This window comes from Coffea eugenioides, chromosome 6, assembly GCF_003713205.1.
Source record: "Coffea eugenioides isolate CCC68of chromosome 6, Ceug_1.0, whole genome shotgun sequence".
Lineage (NCBI taxonomy): Eukaryota > Viridiplantae > Streptophyta > Magnoliopsida > Gentianales > Rubiaceae > Coffea > Coffea eugenioides.
The window spans coordinates 19,219,183-19,239,992 of record NC_040040.1 but is presented as its reverse complement, the minus strand read 5'-3'; the positions used below and the strand labels follow the sequence as shown (position 1 = coordinate 19,239,992).

Here is a 20,810-nt window from a genome sequence, read left to right as displayed (position 1 = left end):
AGGCTGAATGGTACGGCTTGGTTAAAAATCAAGGCATGAAAAAACAGAGGTATATGATTCTTATTGAATCATCAAATGAACATCTATAAACACGCAGGTTTTCTATAATATCTCTTCCAGGTAAGCTCTAAGTTTCTTATTATGGAGCATCTCCACCTCGCAGGTCATCAAATACTATGCATGTCTCCACGATTTAGCTGAAATGTGACCCCAAAAAAAAAAAAAAATTGGCAGCACAAACAGAAATAAAATGCAGGCGGAGATGGAGGAAATTGCAGAATATCACTGCCATTCATCAGATATGTACATGATGTGTAAACAACATACATCCAGCTTATGTTTTTCAACGTTGGACCATACTCTACCTAATATACACGGATAAAAGGACAAAAATGCTTAGCCTCATCAGAAGCCTACTAAAAAGAAAACTAACAAAAACAAGTTACTAGGACGCCAGACATGCAAGCAATTTCTGGCACAGTTGCCTGACCTCCGTTGAAGGATCTGATGTGGATATTGTTTGAAGCAATGTTCTTGCTTCCAGCAGTCCCCCTGAAATATTGTCGATAACAGCTTCCTCACTTGCCATTAGAGAAGCCAATAACTTGGCACCTGTTATCCTCACCTAATGGACAGGATACAAACATTCATAGGAACGTCAAAAGGTAGCACGCACCTCAGAAAGAAAACAAAACGTTTTCCAGTAAAAATTTATTACTGAACCCAGACATCAGAGATTCAAGAGCAATAAAAAATTCCTCCAATATGTTGAATTTTCTTTCCTCAAACCAAATCCCTTTCAGTTTACACATCTTGGTGCATGAGTGTCAGAGATGGAAATTGTTTTGGGCGGTTTTTTTTTTTTTTGGGGGGGGGGGGGGGGGGGTGGTGGGGAGGGGGAAGGGTAGGGAAGGACTATATATGCCTTTAAATCCTCCTTTGTTCCTATCATTCTGAACTTTTCCTAAATCTCTGTGTGTGTGTGTCAGAGAGAGAGAGCACCATTTAGGCCTGGCCATATTGGCTGAGTTATGGTTGGTAAAATAATTACAATTGTCGTACATCAGTTATAAACTCTGTGCGCGTGCATGCATCTGTCTGCATAAAAAGCACACAGGTGTACATGTGCATGTGTATGTGTGCTTGTATTGCAATTCCAATGAGCAACATCCAAACATATTAAAGGTCACCGTATTACCTTTTCCATAGCATCTGTAAGTGAAGTTAATGCAATCTTCAGAATATCGGCGGAGTAAGGAAGAACTGCAGATTTCAAATGGTACACCGCAGAGAAGAGAACCTGGTTGCAGGCAGCCCTAATTTCAGATTCTATAATTGCCTGCCAACAATGAAGAGATGAGCAGGAAGAATGACAAGCTCATATAGGAAAACCTGTGAAATAATAACACGAAATACCCTGGTGGAGCAAATGACAGGTGGGAGAATTTTCTGAGCCAATAGCATCTTGCCAGACTCTGAAACCTTCTGACAAGCACTAATGAGGACATTAGCCATGCAAAGACGAAATGAGATGTGCATCTTTGCTTCTGATTCCGTGTTCCATTTAGCCAATCCAGAAGAAACAGAATCATTAGCATTGGCAGTCAATAGTCCAATCACGTAATTGCAGACTGAGCTCTCTAAAGCAACATTCCCTGCATGAGTGGCTTTTAACATAAATAGGTTTCTTCCAGATGATTTAAGAAGGAAAAGAGAACACAAGAAGCCAAATCCAACCTGAAGATAGGCCCATATCAATCATGCGTGCTTCATCTTTAGTTGAACTTCTTCCTCGCTTCAAACCTTCTAGTTCAGCACACATCATCCATGCCAGGCAATCAATGCATCCATGTTGTGCTTTCAAGACTGAAGATTCCCGAGCAGCCATCAGAAATCTGATTTAAAGTTTACACCTTATGAGAGATCATCAAGCACTCACCATCGTTTTTATCCATCGAAGGCCAAGATAAAATGGTATTTATAGTCTTCCTTATTACACTCATGCCAGGATGCTTATATGAATCCATGCCTCTGACCTATAATCAAAAGGTTGAAATGATAATTTATAAGTTGTAAAAAGAGTTGATAACAAATGTGTGGACAACATGCACTTCCATACCAAGAGCGAAGTGCAAATTGTAAAAAGACAAGATTTTATCTTCATTGTGTCCTCAGCTGTTGCAGCAACTTCTAGTTGTGAAGAAATTAATGGAATTAAAACCTGCAGCATCACCATGGTCAGTATTATAGTGGTTTAAGTGTTGAAACACACATCCACAGTGCACACCACAAATTTCGGAAGCCTAATCCACATCCAGTATGAGAAAATGCAGCCAAAGCTGAAGGAGAGCCTATCAAGTTACCTGTTCGTGCAAACTAAACTATGGTTTCAACAAAAATAATTATGAACACCATTTGGTCATGAGTATGTTTGTAAGGAGCAGCAATACTGAATTATCTAGTAACACATCAAGGAAGTAATCAAATTGACTCCGTTAAGTTCTATTACAATTGGTACAGCAACCTCCCCCATCTACATGTCCCGTTAACAAAAAGGGATTACTTAATAGATTGTAGATGCACTAATTTACAATTACTCATCTATATTATTGTACTCATAAGGTAATTTTGGCCATAGGACACATTATTTGCGCAATGTCAACAACTTTTAACTGTGTAAAAACAATAAGAAAGAGTGCAAGCAATGCTATACTTCCTTCATCAATAAGAAAGTTCTGAAAACAAAAACAATTCAAAAGAAAGTAAGAAATACATCAGGCCACCATAATGACTATTTGAAATTTAAAGGCATAAAGGAGGATCATGTTAGACTACCATTCATTTTGTATATAAAGTATTTAAAGGACAGCAACGTATTATGGTTTTAGAGTCCCAACTTGAAAAAGTAGGACTATTCAGGATTGACTAAGAACTAAAGAGAGGTTAGACACAGAATAAAAATGAGGAGAATTTTTGGGGTGGGGGTGCAATTGCAAGACAATTCTGGTAACTCACTGTTACTGCCAAGTAGATGATTCACACTATTCGATCATGCTCAATTCAAAACCTTGAAGGTAAAGTGAAGCATGGGTTTCCTTGAACTGGCTAATTTACTAAGGAACTCAGTCTTGTCCAATAAGAATGCTGCAGTTGGCAAGACTTTGTAGCTGAGGAAACACGTTTAGGTTTTGCAAGCTGGGGCAGCAAAAAGAATATTCAGTAACATCAGTTTGGGATGCAATGATGAAGAGAAACATAGGACACTTATTGATGGTTCTCTACGAAATCTTACAATTGTTCCCAACAAAAGAACCTCTTCAGCCAACTTCTTTCACTACAGATGGCTGTCAAGGCCACCCTCCTGTTGAGGGAGTTCATGTCCATGTTGCTACCTTGCTCAGCAAGCTCCACAAAAAGTTATGGTCTTTGGGCAAATCTTTACAAGGGAAAAGAATGTCTAAGCTGGTTTTTCAACATGCAAATGAAATGGAAGACAGACATTTATAGTATCCGCTCATGGAGAGACGCTAAATGGTTGCCTATTCTGGTGGTCTGTGGATTGCGATGAAAGGACAAGTCATAAACAGGAGGAGTCAATTGAAAACTGAAACTCAAATGCACGATTCTGAAACTCAATACTCTCTGTAAAGCAAGCTCAGATAAAAGTCATTTTTGCTTCCAATCATATACCAGAATTCTTCCCCTCCCCCAAGGGTGTTAAACCAAATCTTGTGGTGGTTTGCTATAGTTCTACTAGCAAATAGTACAGCAATTGACAAGTTGCTTTGCTTCAACAACCAACCAGTCTTCCCAGTTCCGCAACGTGTAAGAAGTCCATGACTTTATTATTGTGCACAAACATTACACGAGAGATTTAAAAATGCACCTACATTGCACTGTAACCATTCCAATCAAGAGGGTCTATTTTCTTGAAACAACCATCTCATTCACTGTTTACTTAAAATAACCATGTTGATCTTTGATTCAGAGCATAAGCAAAACCACCTCTCTATGGCTTCTTCAATTTCTACTATTTTCATTTTCTGTCTTAATCAGATATCCACCTTAAGATTAAGATAAGGTCTAATTTAGTTGCTCATTCAACACAAGCAATAGTCATGCACAAACTTCACAAACTTCAAATCCAAAGTGCAAAAATTAACATACTCCCATAACCACCAGGCAGTTCCCTTGATCCGTAGAGAAAAGTATTGAGTCAATTTTTCCCATAAACATGGTTAGAGGCCACTAATCAGTTTGAAGGTGAAAGACCCACATTAGAACAATATCTTAGACAACCATTACCATACAGTAGGGAGTTGGACAATAGTTATTGAAACCACATGTAAGAAACTAACACCATTCAGCACGGATAACGGAGTTTGGCAGGAGTGTAAAGCTAAAACATAAAATAAACTTTGTACTTCTTTACATACATGCGGATGCATGCGCCCGCAAAGTTCAGCTGCAAGTTTCCGAACATCTTCGAATTCAAACTTGTTGAACGCCCTGAAAAGGTTTAAAATTATAAACTTAATAATCTTTTTTTACAAGTAGAAGCTCCAGAATTCCTATTCTTATATACAAACCTATCAATTAGCAGCGCACCAATGCATTCACTATCATCTATGGTTAGACGTCCAGTATCTGGAAGCATAGATAGCGGGAAAGCAAATGTAAGTCCAAAGAAATAGCAGATGGACTACTCATTGGTTGAAGGCAGAACAAAGTACATAAAAGCTCAAGTTAGAACATATGCCATTACCTATTCAAAGTGAAAAAGCAAAATGCTTATAAAATGAATAATTGCATATCTGAACAATGGAATTATATACTAACGATAACAACTGCACATTGAATGGCACTAAATATCTTTCTAGCCAAAAAAAAAAGAGGGAGAGAATAGGCAATGTGATATCCATATGGATTCTCCTTCAGTATCAATAAGAAAACTGTCAAATCTTCTGTTTCAAAATCTTTTCAGAAAAAATGCGAGCAACAAAAGGCCTATCAGAAATTATAAGAAAAAAAAAGAATATCATTTTATCCACCTATAAATGCGTCACTCATCACAAAGAGTTAAATCTCTTATTTCCAAGTATATCAGTCACTCGTCCTGACAGCAGGAGCGTTTCACAAGATTAATAGAATGTTCAAATAACATCACTACAAGCTATCGGCCAATGGAATTTGTAATTATTTAAAAGAAAAAGGAGCATGGGCTTAAGACTAACTGTTTATCTATAAAATCATCACCCATCACATAGAGTTAAACTCTTATTTCCAAGTATATCGGTCACTTGTCCTGACAGCAGGAGTGTTCACAAGATTAATAGAATGTTCGAATAACATCACTACAAGCTATCGGCCAATGGAATTTTTAATTATTTATAAGAAAGAGGAGCATGGGCTTGAGACTAACTACTAGGCACATGCGTATATATATCTATTAAATGATGAGGATGAAGCACCAAAAACCAATAGCAAGAGACAAATCAACAGTAGACGTACCATGCACAACACTTTCCTTCAAATGCCCATAAACCAAAGGAGAACTGAGATTGTCAAAAACTTTTAGCGGGAGCAGTTTGATTACTAGTAATGGGCAAAGGCGACTAAAAAGAGAATTGAAAGAATCAACATCTTGACAGGTCCCACTCTCCCTTTTGGAAACGCTCTCCAGAATGCTGCCAAAGAAGGAGATAAATTTAATGGACATAAAAACCAGAAGAGTTAACTTAATGTATAAAATGAAAAAAAGAAAAGAAAAGAAGATAAAAATAACTTTTTCTGATGCTTTAAACACAACAAACCAAACGAACACAACTGTTGATCACATGATGTACAGAATGATGATTTGCCAAGAACAGGATTCAAACAGTATCAGACATGCTAACATGTACCAATAGTTCCTCTAGTTGCATTAGAAAGATGGCAAAGCATGAAGCGTTTCATGCAGAGTAACGCATGCAACAAATTATGCTCAAACAGAGAAATATAAGTGCTTATCAGAAAATTAATAATAATAATGATAAAGTTATTTCAATGCTCTTACATGCTAACAAATTTTTGCCATTTCCATTCTACACAAATGACACAAAAAGTTAATATGGAAAAAATCAGGTGCAAGGAATTCTGCAGTTGTATTAGCTAGACATGATAAAAATTTGATGCTCTCCTCTGCTCAAAAGTTTTTGCATTCTTTAAGGAAATGACACAAAAAGTGAATTTGGAAGAACCAAGATAGTGCAAAAAATTCCTTCCACTGAATAGCTACATATGATAAAGCAATACTTGCAATAGAAGGTAGCAATAATAATACCGTGTATTATGAAAAAAAATTAATGAAAACATAAAGCAGACAAATTTTGCTGAGACTAACCAAATAGACAACCAGGAAACCGAAAATAAGAGGGCAACTAAAAGAGAACACCCGACCATGTTCAGTGGAACAAAAATAAGAGAGAACCAAAAATAAGAGGGTAACAAAAATAGAACGCCTGAACAAGTTTGATGCAAATCTAGCCAAGAAATGCAGGACAGATGTCATGATTCAACATTAGTGGTTCACCAAGTAACATTATCTCAATAAGAGACAGGCCAACTAGATTTTCAAAAAAAAAAAAAAAAAGAAAGGAAACTCCAATTTTGAAGCACACTTGTTGAATTGTGAAGTTTATACAGTTCCGGTTTAGGTTATTTCAGCTGATGAATGATCTTTGATGCATGAGATCCAGGGAGAGAGCTTTGAGAGTTCATATGGCTCCATTCTAAATTATAAATTGTCGGATTTGATACAGATTTATAAAGCAGTATTACAGCAAGAAAGAGACTGAAAATTGCCCAGAACCCTATTGAGCACCATAGACCTATGCAAACTGAGTTCAGAAAGCACTCAACTAGAAGTAACTAAACAAGGACCTAGCCGCTTCCCTTACTGAAGACCAAATGTGGTTAATAACTAAATCACTAAAGCTGCTGGCAGGAAAACCTTTTATACCAAAATTTGTAAATCAGTTTATAGCAATTCATCAACCAACCTGAAGCCATATGCAGAGAACCTAAAACTGGAACAACAGTTCTAATCGATCTAATCTCCTATTCAGGTTCATAGATAGTAACATAAACCTAGGATTACAAACCAAATGCAACAGAAAATAGCAGCTCCTAAGGTAATGATACTTTTTGAGAAAACAAATGACTACTACCAACTTCCGGGATATGATTCCCATGGATCAGATTGAAGAATTATGAAACAAGATATACATACTTGTTCTGCCCTTTTGTGTACAGGAGAAGTTGATCAAAGACCAAATCAGCCAAGTCTGCCAGGTGTTCACTGATGTAACTGAGAGACCGCACAATAACTGTGTTTGATGGCTCTGCAAAGAGTTTGTCTAACAATGCACTGATCATCACGTTCCAATCTTCAACCTGAAAATTTTCACTCACCTATACTCATTTACACTGGAAATCCAAATATAAGGACTTCAACATTTGGTGCAAAGGCAATGGAAAAGGAATCATACAAGTCAGTATTGCCAAAACAGGTAAAATGCAACTATCTGACAACCTTTCGTATTCTACCTATGTGAACATTTTGAGCGAATACATGTGCCCAACAGATTTTCAGCAAAAAAGCTGCGTACGGTATTGCTCAATACATTTTATGAGAAATGAATGGAAGGGAAAGGGTGGAGGAACTGTGATTTGATGCTGACTTCAAAAAATAAATAAATTACCAAAAGGGCAGTATATGAATGAGATGGGTAGCACTTGAAAGAAACAAGCATAAGAAGAATATGGATGGAAAGTAATGGTTAAGAGACCAACTCCATGAGTGTGCTCATGTGCTTTAGGGACTGTAAACAGTGTATGATAAAAGGCCACAGTATGCTGAATCATAAGATGCTCAGAAACAAATAAAAGCTTCTTAGCTGTAAATGGAAAACATGCCTAAAGAATTGCAGAAGACTGATGACAGTTCTAAGAGGAAAAAGCATCTTTCAAGAGGACAAAGATCAGAGAGAGGCTGGGAGACCTTCACATTAGAAGCCAGAAAGGCCACACTGTAACTGATAAACATACAAAATGGGACTTACAAGCAGCAAGTGATGGAAACCAAGAATCTCTCAAAGCCTAATTTTCACAAAAGAAAACCATTAACTTGCAGAAACCAACTGAGATTATACAAATTAACCAAAACGAAGCCACTGAATTGGCCGCAGAACTCAAATTTGAAAAATTCAAACTTACAAGCAAGAGAGAGAGAGACGATAAATGAAATGGAACGGACCATCATAACTCATCCGATACAGATGCCCCTACTCCATGATCTATTTACAGCTTCAGATCATTAGTCAGACCGAGAGGTTAAATTTTCCCCTAATCATCCCCTTACTTCTTTGCAACTCTCAACTCGTTTATAACTCTATCCTACATAACACTATCAAATTTGAGAATTCCATAGATAGAAGCACCGTGGCTTGTACAAAAACAAGGATCATAGAGTTGAGACACCAATCAGCCAGAACTAAATTTTACTTGACAGATAAACCAACAAGAGGTATTCCACACTGGTTACAAGATGGAATCGTGTCCTGTCCTACAACCAAGGAAATTTTTTAAAGTCTTTGAATATGAAATTTAGTCCTTGCCAAGTTTCACATATCTACATAAACTATGCTTCAGCATTGTACAAAGACCTCAAGCTTCCACAATATAAAAGAACTATGCATGTTGATTCTGAATTCCTCTCTACAATGTAGAAATGCAGAAAAACATTGCAAGATGCTATTAATCCATCATCAGATATTCAGGTGCTATTTGTGCACTAGGCGTTAGGATTTTGTCCTTGAGACACCTTAAAAGGTGTGACAATGTGACATCTGACCCTACTTCCATACATCACCACAACCTCCCATTCAAGGATGGCTGCATGAAAAAGCCATTACCATATGATATGTACTTCTCTTCTGGTGATCAAATGCATGTGAATAGATGAGATATCATCCACATTATCCTATTTCAATCCACAACTTTGTCCTTAAAAAACACCCAAGCTTCACCCTTTAACTAACAATATGGGATGCATGGTTTCCATACATCACGCAATTTTTTAAGCAAACCAATTACATGGTACATTCAAATTTCTGGATAAACAAGCTCAAATGCACATTATTTTCTGTGGTCAGGAGATGTCTCCAAGGCTCACGAAAACAGTCAGAGTGAATGGTAAGAAAAGCACATGAAATGGCCTAATTGGCACAAGGCAATGTGCCATCCATGAAAGGGGGCAAGTCATGGCTGGCACTATGTGCTAAATGGCAAGCAGCCTGACTGCAACGTTATGTGAAATCTAGCAATCAATACTAAAGGTTACAACAAAATTAACTGTCATTTGAAAGAGGCATCCTTCTTGACACTAAATAAGTAGGATCCCTGTTGCAGGTCAAACTTTTGGTTTAGATAAGTGGTAGGGAAAAAAAAAAAGACAGATCTAGCACTGAGTCAAACACAGCATCAACCCAAAAGATTAAATGTTGTTCTGAGTTTCTTCCACTTTTCAGACAGGAAGCGAGAATTGTACAACTGTTATTACACCAGCTAGACAAGATGATTATAACACAATAAATACATTAACGGCATTAGCATACATCAAGGAAAACCTTTAGCGTCAACAACCCCATTTCAATCTAAATTAATGGGTAAGGAAGTGAAAAAAGAAGCTACCTAAAAATAACAAGAACATAAGCAACAAACTATACTAAGTACATATGAAAAACACTTTAAAGATTACAGGATAACAAACTTACCAGTTTTGACCACTCTGGTAACAGCTTCAGCACCCTATCACTGTCCAATTTTGCTCCTAATAGAATAAAAACAAAAACACACTTTTGAGAGGGCGAAAGAAACAAAGAGGTAAGCAAATAAGCACTAAACTAATTGCTAAGATAAGTCCCTTTTTTCTCATTATTACCATGTGCTTGCCTAGAGAACTTTGTTCAAGTAGCATTATTTGGAAGCATCAATTCTTCACTGATGTTGAAAACGCTTACCATAGAAAGTGAACAAGTTCTAAAGCATAGGATTCAGTCATAGGCTCACTTACATTAATTCAAAAGCAAGAAAAACACAAGTACAAGCAACAGAGCCACTCAATCTAACATCAAGTGCGAATGTTCTACTTTACCACACAGGAACTAGATATATAAATATTGATCATGGTTCAACAAACAACTTGACCAAAATTCTCTGTCCAACAAGAACAAGCTCAAGCTCTGCAGAAATCTGATTATACTTCCCAACATGAAGTCCATCTCAATTCATCGTCTCAATAGACATGAACTCATAATGTGTTTCAGCACTAAGAACATGCTACAAGTAATTCTCAAGCATATCCAATTGAAATATCAAACTGCAGCTGGAAAAATACTTCAGACATATCCCAGATACATCTATGATGTTATGGAACAAAGTCAATAGAAGAAGAACCATACACAGAAATTTCTCAAGATACAAACTGAAAAGGAACAACCTACAACAAGGGCATAGTACCCGGAGCCAAAAAGATTTGGAGACAGTGCAAAACACAGTACCAGCTGAAGAAAAGAGGCACAGTATCCAAACATAGCTACAGGTAATGACAACCAGCCATCAGTACTCCTTAGAGCTCTAGTATTCCCCAGTCTACAAATGCCTCAAAGCACATAGATTAACCTTTAAGTACACTGATGGGAGACATCGATCAGGATTACCTGGTTTCTTACAGTTAAGGGTTTTAAGATAGAGAAGGAGCTTTGCATTTCAATATTTTGGCAACACCCTTTCCTAAAGCAGCCAATGGTGACTTCCTTCTTACTATTCTTCATACTCAGAATGGTGCCCAGCCCTCTAATTCACACCCAGACATTGGCAAATATAAACCACCAACAATTTAAGTGTGGTGTTGCTTCATGCAACAATTTTATTATTACAGCAAAGTATGTAACATCTCATGGCACCGTGTCCATCCCAACATTATCTTTGAAAAATATATTTGATGACTTTTCTTTAATCAGTTACCTAATCATCAAGACCTATGATGGCACTTAGTACTTCCATTATGACTAATGATCTTTAAGATCACCAAAGAATCACAGTACATATCACACAAGTTCCCTTGATCAAAAGGCAAAAAGAAGAAATATTATGAAAGGAACAAAAACAAAAAACAAAGAAAAAATGAACACCTTGTGTGTCTCCTGTGGCATCAGGGTCTGAAGTGTTGCAGAGATTGCTGCACATGTCAATATTAACCATTATGAAAATACATACGCAAAAGAAGAATACGCTTTGAAATCTAGAAGTTCCGGTATAGTGCTTTGTAAATTTCTTCCATTTCTCTTTTTTCCTTTGTTTGCTTTCTAGTTCGGTGGAGAGACAGAGACGCAAAGTTCATCATTTAGACATCCAAACTCCAAATTAGACATGATTAAACAAATTATATGATATCTTGTAAATTGCATGATATTGGACATGCCTCAAAAGTATAAAGTCTACTGATAGAAAGAATAATTGCAAAGAGAAATATTATCTAAAGTACAAAGTAGACGCTTCAAAAGCTTTAGCCAGAAGTGCAGAATTTCAGATAAACAAAAGATAAATAATTTCATTGGCGCCCAAAAATAATAATAATTTCATTGGCTCTTTTGAGAATAAGACGAACACAAATATCTTTCTATTAGATTAAGCTTTAGAGGCAAAGTATGTCAATAATATTAATGCTATAAACTAAACAAACCTAACACATTTGCCCCCCTTCTCCCAAGAAGTCTTTTTATTAAAGGGGAAAAAAACTTTATGATTGGCCGATATACGTACAAATTACTAAAAAAAGGTTTCCTGTTTTGCCAATTCACTTTACGGCAGCCAGCTCCTCCTTGATTTTTGGATTCATTCAAAGCATGCCAAAAAGAAAATGTACTCTTTGCACACACACTGCTTTTCAGGGTTAAAGATAAGAGTAGGCAGAAATTATTGAACCTTAATTGCAGCAAAAAGATTGATGCATACCCAAGACAATCAAGCAGCAAGCACAATATTTCAGGTTCTTCCTTGTGAGTTTTCAGCACTACTAATAACGTCTCACTTGCCAAGGACTGTACCCTTTCATTTGATGTGTAAATAAGACGAACTAGAGCAGGCAAAGTTAGTGATGGATCTGCAGAAATAAAGAATAGATTGATCAATGAATACAAGCCTAGAGGGACATCCGACAACTTCAAGAAATATGGGAGTTTGGACCACATCACAGAAAAGTTACATCTTGTTTGGCTTTCATCTTGGTGCTGTCTACAAATCAATAAATGATGTTCCCTAACCCAGAGGAAAAAACTCAACAAAAAGAACATATAGGAGAAGCCAGGATCCACAGTCTAAACAAATTGTAACAAGCTAACAGGATTCTACAAAAGAAGAAGCATAAAATTGTGATTGAAAAGATTACCAAGGAGAATGCTGAAAATAGTAAAAAAGGGACAATGGATTATAATTTGGTGCATGGATGTTTTAACTACAAGTGATTCCTCCAATCTGGTCTTAGAAATGCATAGGCAAAATAACTAGCTTCAAAATTTTAAAAGAAAACTTGTCAGACCATGAGATTCCAGACTTAGAAGAGCAGGAAAAAAAAGTACATGATCAATAATTCTTTGTGAAAGTTTATTCAAAAGCATAAAGTTACAAGGTCTTAGGCATCAAGGGACGTGATGTTAGAATATTGCTTAGGATTTCGCTTATTTATCTTCTATAATTACCAAGATATTAATCACATTAATGGATAAACTAAACAAGCCGTAATGCCGTAATCATATACAGCTCATTGAACAACCAGAACAAAATTACAAGGCAATTAGATAACCAATCCTACTAAAAAAAATTACATTACAGAGGCATTGTAGTCCTTGCAGCTCCATACAAGAAAATGAGAAGCAGATTTTAAAAAGAAAAAGAATCAGCAAAACATTGAAATGTAGGCACATGAACAATTGCTGTCTTCCAAAGTAATGAGGATAAACCAAAGCAAAGACAAGCCAGCAGAGGAAATTAGTAAGTGTTTGAAGAAGAAACAAACTAAAAGATCAAGCGCTGCTGAACAGAATTAGGTAATCATTGAAAGAAGAACATTCTTCAAGCCTTCTGGCTTTGGGCTTAGTGACATGACATGACATGCTACTTCTTTGATGTTTCAAAGAGTTGACAACACACAAATGTCATATTCAAGAACCTTTAATAGTGAAACCTGGGCACGAGGCGAAATCTCTACTATAATAACCCAAAGCTTTTTTACCAAGATGTGAAAACATAAATTTTAAATAAACAAATATAACCCTTAACTCTCCAAATATTTGATTTGCACCAAAAAGTAAATAAATAAATGATTAAAAAAATGCTCCAAGTTTGAAAATGCACTTCAATGTTTTCAAACTGACCAATTACAGGAAGCAGTGCAGATGCTCGTGTTTGAATAACTAGTTCTTCATCACCAAGGCATTCCAACAAGTGATCTGCTATATCTTGCCTGTGAATTCAGAAAGACCTAAGTTTCAATTAAGGAGTTGAGAGGGGGGAGGGGGGAATGCTAAAAACCCTTCACAAAAGTCTCGTACCACATCTGATCTGAAAGTGAGCTACTAGACTCTAATGATATGTCTATAAGATCTGAGATAACATCAATAGCATTCATCCTCTGTGGAAAGTTTCCAGAAGTGAGCCCTTTCAGAACATTTTGGAGACGACAATTGTCTGAGCGCCTGGCATGTACAAATGAGGAAGAAAGCTTAGAAGTTCAAACCCAAAATGAATGTCAAAGGAAGTGAATCAGGAAACTTAGTTGGGCCTACAAAGAACAATATTCTGCAACAAGCTTGACAACAGCTTTTGCAGCACTATCCCGCTCATCCAGAAGATGTATTAACATTGGCAGAACAGAATCCATCTCTCTCCTATTGGCATTATAGTCCCCAGATGAAGTATACGGCATCCTAAAGATGGCAGCTTTGAAGATGTAGACAGCACTATCAATTACTTCCTCATCAGCACAGCGAAACTACAAAAAATCCAACATATTAGTCCACTAACAAGTTTGGTAGATTCCAAACTGCATAGGACTTCTCTATATCTCCACATAGGGGTTCATAATTGTGTCCATTTAATCAACTTCAAGCCAAGCTATATGATATATAACAGCCACAGGAGCAATTAATAACCAGAGTGAGGGTCAAAATCAAAGTAGCAAATTTACTCTTGCAATTGGTTTCCACAATTTATATCTCCACATAGGGGTTCATAATTGTGTCCATTTAATCAACTTCAAGCCAAGCTATATGATATATAACAGCCACAGGAGCAATTAATAACCAGAATGAGGGTCAAAATCAAAGTAGCAAATTTACTATTGCAATTGGTTTCCACAATTCAGGTAAACAACTAATATGCTACAACAAGCATTTTAAGTTCATATTGATGTTAAAGAAGCTTTTCCCTGCAGAGGATCAATTCACTTGGGTTCCATTCATCATGTAGAAAATTTTCCCACAAGGTCCATATCATCTTTCTGACTCCATTCCATCACATAAATCATTAACTCAGTGTGTTTTAAAACACTTTAGGACCTTTCCACTAACAACACAAAGATCAAGGTGTGACTTAAGCTGCCACAACATTTCCCAGACATTGTGATACAGCACCACTTTAACTGTTGGGAACCTTTGAAGCATTCAAATGCTGTATAATGTCATTTAATTTTTCCTCCAAGCACTTCAGAGACCATTTCAAGAAAGTTCAAAAAGTTTCTTACCAATTGGAAACCACCCACTAGATTTCAAATGCTTTATTGAGATTTCTACAAGCCATCCGTGGATAACCCCAATTAAGAACTGCTTTAAGCAAGTCAAATAGTATCTCATTCGTCATTTGACCACATAAAATGAGTCAATAACTAGAACCATTCGTTAGATAAAATCATGATGACACCTAGAAAATATTCTGCAAGGAAATTTTTAAGGTGATTAATAAATTAAAAAGAAGGTGATAATTAAACAGAGGAAGCTAAATTAATTTTGCTTTTGCAATCTTCTTTTTTAACTATGAAATAACTCCACTAGATGTTCAAACTCTGCACTTGCACAACATATACGCAGAACTGAACTAATCTACTTACCAGTTAAAATAAATTTTCTTTTGCAATCTTCTTTTTGAAGTATCAAATAAATCCACTAGATGTCAATACTCTGCACCTGCAAAGCATATACGCAGAACTGAACTAATCTACTTACCAACTCCGCTAGATATTCAATGCTCTGCACTTGCAAAACATATTCGCCACTGAACTAATCTACTTACCAACTAAAACGTATCTTCCATAAATATGGTCCACAAATCAGGACTTTAGACGACAATACTTTTCAACACAATGCAAGCGAAATAGTGTCCTATCTTATACCAAATCTCTTTTAAATAGTGTCTTTATTTTTCCACAAAATATTATTATTTTATGTTATTAATAATCGCCCATTCCTTTCTCAAAGAACGTTAGTATAGCTAAGACGTCAAGTTCTCCAAGATATTTCTTTTTTCAATGTAGAACCAGTAGCATATGGGAGTTCATATATGTAAAAGGATCGAAATGAGAGTTTCCAGGCAATTCTTGCAGAGGAAAGGCAGACAGAATATCAAAAGCACATAATCATATAACAAGCTTCATGCTTAAGTCATCAAAGGTTTTGTAAGCCCATTTAAAACATCCATGATTTTTTTGTTTTCATCGAGACTGAAAAATCTATAATTAAAAAGAATTTCTTTTGAGCTTGCATACATTTGTTGTATTTAAATGTTTGTTTAACTTAATAAATGGATCAAAAACTTATAGCCTGACACAGAATCCCTGCTTTTGGCAGGCAACCCTTCCCTCTTATGCTCTTAAAGATAGGGAAGCTGATAACATCCATGATGAAATAATTGCTTTAGTTTAGTATCATCAAATGCTACCTGGGAAATAAGAACCTCAGACAGCAGGGATCCATTTTCAGCCAGTGCAGTTTCAAGTTGCTTCTCATGCAACCGACCTAACAGAAGAGAGAGGCAGTTCAAAAAGAACTTTATGGTCTCAATTGCACTATCTTTATCTGCAGCAGGTTCATGGGCATGGTTGTCTGCATAAAACTACATTAACAAACTCAAAAAATTAAAAAGGGAAAAATATATGCAAGAGAAGAGGAGAGATCTCAGATACTTGTACCAGGATTACTGTGGTGCCATTTACCTTAGTTCCAGATAAGTACTCATCCAACAATTCATTGTATTCGCGAGAAAAGTTGCAATCTCCCAAGCGTGACAGCATGCCATAATGTTTCCAACAAGATGAGAGAAGCAATACTCCAGTCTTCAACATTTGCATGTCTGCCTTCAACATTGTCAGGATATAAATGGAGCAGAAATTAAAAGAAGATAAAAATGATGAGAAAAACTTAACAAACTTAATAAACACCTGCCTCATTTTGACAGCAAACATATCGTGTTTGAGTGGCTTGTAACCACTTAAATACCCTCTCCAACCCCCTTGAATGCAATGACCTGCTTTTTCTGCTCCACTGCATACAATAAATGCTCTATTGAGAGACTTTTAATCTTTCAAATGGTCAACAAGTAAGCAATTCAAAACCTAAAAAGGTACAGATAACAAACACGAACCAACCCGGATTAAACAAGATTGGGTGCATAATTCTTGGCAATTCTCAGCATCACAAGTGATTGACCATAGCCAAATAAAAATAAAACTGTCGAATATCATCTAAAATAGCACCAGCAACAAAAATCAACTTCAATTTCTTATGTAGGCTAAGATGATAAGAATTAAACTCAGCCCAATTCTTGTTTCTCCTATTAATTCCAAACTCTTGATTAGCAACAGCACAAACATAACATATCAAATTAACTGAATCAACTGTGTGACTATACAATTCAATTGCATGGTAATCAAGGCACTTAACTACCCTTGCAAAAATCCTAATGACATTTTAAATTCGTCCTCTGTTGTTTCTATCAAAACCCAGATTCTTTAAGAAAACATTTACCAAATTATTAAAAAACTGCCGGTACTAAAGAAAAAGATCCTCCAGATCTTATTTCAAGACTTGAGGGTGTTTGATTACCCCATTAAGTACTTAATGAAATAAATGTTGTTTATATTAAGTTTGTTTAATAACAGAGTCCTCTTACTTCTGAATACATTAGGAGCTACTATCCGTACAAAACTTTAAGTGAAACTTTTGCCAATTAATTTGCTGAATTTTTAAACCAATATAGCAACATTGACTGAAAAATACTATATCACACGCCCACACACTTTCAAATGTGGGTTCTCTCTCTCTCTCTCCCCCCCCCCCAACACACACACACACACATTCATAAATAGACATATACTCTTCTCCCTCTCTCAGAAATACACATTTCCTTCTCTAACACACACTTTCAAACATAATCTCCCTCTCATGCACAGAAACATGCATTTTTCTTCTCTCAAAACACACATTTTTAAACACATACTCATCTTAAACAAACAAACTTTTTATCTATTAGTATTTAATTTATTGGTATAAAAAATTACTATCAAAACAAAACTAATTTAATATAAAAACAAGCATCAAATTGGTGTTAACCCATATTATATGCTTGCAATTCAGCTGGTTATCAAACAGATATGACTTAATGAATTTAGAAAATTAATACTCCAGCACTTAAATTTCAGTGTCAGATTTCAGCCTTCTATTTTCAGTTTTACCAAATGCCCTATAATCATCAGACAGAACTTGTCAACTAATAAATACATATATCATATTATAGCATGAAAGTTTTCAATTAAAAACTTCATAAACCGTTTTATAATTTCAATCAAAGCCCAAATTCCTCAACAAATTACTTAACAAGTATATCAAACAACTTGCTAGTGAAGAAAATGATCCTCCCATTAGAAGACTTAGACATCATCCAGAACTTGTAGATTAAAATCTACAGTTCCATAGCATGGTTCTTGATGTTCAACAATTACAAACTACAAGCATCCATACAGAACTTGGCAATTAAGAACTTCATATGCCATCTTTTAACATGATCATGTTATGGCACTTCATCATCAATGATTCATTAAACATGCACCCGTACAGGTATCAGCCAATCTCAAAAACATCATATGCTATCTTCTCAAATTTTATGTTCTCTTTTTCAGAAGTCTAAAGCACCACTTTTCAAATCATTTGTTATATTCTACTAAGCATAAAAAGTAGAGATGAAAAAGAGCACAGATTCATGCAAAAAAACTACCAAACATGGGCAAGATATGATAAAAATTTGCCGTTTGCAAAATGAGCTGAAAACATACTGCTTTAAGCCTCCCAACAAGAACAATCAGGTCATCTATATGATCCCAAAGCAACAATTTTGTTCCCATGTCCTTCAAGATTACTGAAGCTTTTGTGTCTGCCTTCACTTTTTCCTCATCAGAATCAACATTTAGTAAAGAAACTGGTCGACCTTGAGAATTTGAACTAATTAGTTTTTCCTTCTTATAGTCAGATACCAGATCCTTCCTTGTAAGTGCTACTGTAAGCGACAAAATAAAATCAGCCGAAGCAATTGCAAGTCGAGTTGGCAACTCAAATCCTCCCTGCAAAGTGCTATAAAGAAAGTGCCCAAACATTACAATTACAACTCATTACACAAAAGCTAATGAATTTAACATAAATTTGCCACTCAAGCATTTGAACATAGGATATACAGCATACCTTCCGCTGCTTATAAGGGTTGAAAGATGTCTGATACACGAACACAGAATCTTCAATAGTGCTGTGTACTTCTCCCGTATTCCTGCATTAGAAAATAAATTAACCTCTATGGCTCTTTTTTTTTTTTTGATAAAAAACTCTATGGCTCTACCAATTGCAAAAAGTGCAGTAGGTATCTCAGTCATCAAAATGAGTTTCAAATTTGCATGATGCTAAGCACAATGGCATGGCCATTGTAACTTTAAATAATAACAGTCCAATCATAACCAGTTTACATGACTTTTTGCACAACTTTGGATCCTTCAGCTGAGTTGTTAGATTCTCTCATTATTACTTTACAACCCAACCCTTTGCTGTGCATTGAAACTTCAGCATGGCTACAAAACCAAACACCCTTCCAGTAAGGACATCATCTGTTTTCAATTCTTTCGTTTTATTTTATTCTTGTATCATTTTATTACTATTCTGAAACCATTTGGTATTAAACATTTACAGCAATCTGAAACCCTATTATCATGCATCATGAAGTTAGTCTCACTGTCGCCTCAATCCTCATATTTAACAATCAGAATTAACAATCACAGACATCACTCATCAGCCAGCAAAGACATCTAGCTCCACCACCATTCTTTGAACAGCAGGCCTAAATGCGCCACCAATGTCATCAAACAAAGGAAATGCAATTACATTAAGATACGAGTATAGCATGAAAAACGAACAACTGTAGTAAACATCTAATAAAGGTAAACAAAAATATGCTTCTTTTAGAAAATCAATCACCTAATAATGATCTTACCATTGCTCATAAGCTTATTCATGCTAATCTCATACTGTATGAGATCACGTGCAAGAAAACACCAGCCTAAGGCAATATAATGGTCATCTTTTCTCAATATAATCTCTGCTAGATTACTTGCAAGAGCCTGGAAAAGAACTTCATCTTGAAAAAGCCAATTGAGGAGCACCATTGCCTGATTGCCGTGTCTTGACTCCCTAAATTTCAAATACTGCAGGGAGAAAGTCAGAGGAAACATATAAAACACACCGCAACAGAATGTTAATAAATGGATGTCATAGACATATCAAAGAATGGATTAAAACACTACGATTAAAATACCAAAGAAACAAAAAAAGGCTTAAGGAAAAACCAAAAAGATGAACTGAAGTACAGGAATATCTTCTTTTATCCATGAAAGGAAAAAATTAACATTTCCCAGAATTACATTGTTTGGATACAATGATAACATAATTTTTACAACTAAGCTAAATATCAATCGAGAATCAGATAAACAGACAACATGGTAGAAAATCCCCAAGAACCAGTAGAAAAGTGTGTAGATAACAATTTAAAGAATTAAGCTAAAGTTCTATTTTCTTGCATACAAAATCTTCGAGACAAGAGGTCCAGTAGATCATATTAATCTTAACTGGCTAAAATTTCAAGAAAAAGCTCAAAATTTTGAAAACAAGAAGCTAAGAATCCCAAACAGACATGTTCAATCATGGGAACAAGAACTTCATCCAATGTGTCCTCCTTCTCAGCAGCATCCCCAACGTACTTATGCAGAAACAACAATGACTGCTCCAAAGAAACTGAAAATTAAAAAAAAAAAACCCAGAAAAAAAAAACAAGTAAATGAACTGATTAACTTAGTTAAAATCACTATTGCAGGAAAAAAAGTGCAAATTTTGTTAGATTACTGCTAAGAGGGGCAAGTTTAGGAGGGGAGTGAAGATTGGAGATTGCATGTTGGAGCTTCTTGGGGCGAGCGTCGAGTAGCGTGTGCATAACTCTGCCCAGTGTAGCGGATACCATTGAATTCGATTCTGCTATAAAGTTGGAGGATGACGGTTTCAGCATCAACTCTGGTTGTTCTTTCTCTTCCATTGATAATAGAATACTAACAGATTCTGTATTATTGTGCTTGGTGGTACACTGTAATAGCAGAAGAACTTCGAATAGGCTAATTGTAAAATGGGGAGACC

The 20,810-nt window shown here is 36.0% G+C and overlaps 1 protein-coding gene across 1 annotated transcript; it reads right to left on the bottom strand.

Moving 5' to 3' along the window:
* Positions 1 to 273: 273 nt before the first annotated feature.
* LOC113773125 lies at positions 274 to 20,791 on the bottom strand. The gene is made up of 24 exons (XM_027317671.1): positions 20,526 to 20,791; positions 20,317 to 20,417; positions 19,621 to 19,831; positions 18,825 to 18,906; positions 18,422 to 18,716; positions 16,532 to 16,634; positions 16,307 to 16,443; positions 16,033 to 16,206; positions 13,887 to 14,092; positions 13,653 to 13,796; positions 13,476 to 13,564; positions 12,058 to 12,205; positions 11,235 to 11,281; positions 9,816 to 9,871; positions 7,271 to 7,434; positions 5,512 to 5,687; positions 4,590 to 4,647; positions 4,437 to 4,509; positions 2,120 to 2,221; positions 1,940 to 2,036; positions 1,738 to 1,866; positions 1,417 to 1,655; positions 1,199 to 1,339; positions 274 to 625 (listed from the first exon to the last, which is right to left on the bottom strand). Exons 1-24 carry the CDS (start codon positions 20,710 to 20,712, stop codon positions 446 to 448), a joined length of 3,339 nt encoding a protein of 1,112 aa, XP_027173472.1. The 5' UTR covers positions 20,713 to 20,791; the 3' UTR covers positions 274 to 445.
* Positions 20,792 to 20,810: the final 19 nt, after the last annotated feature.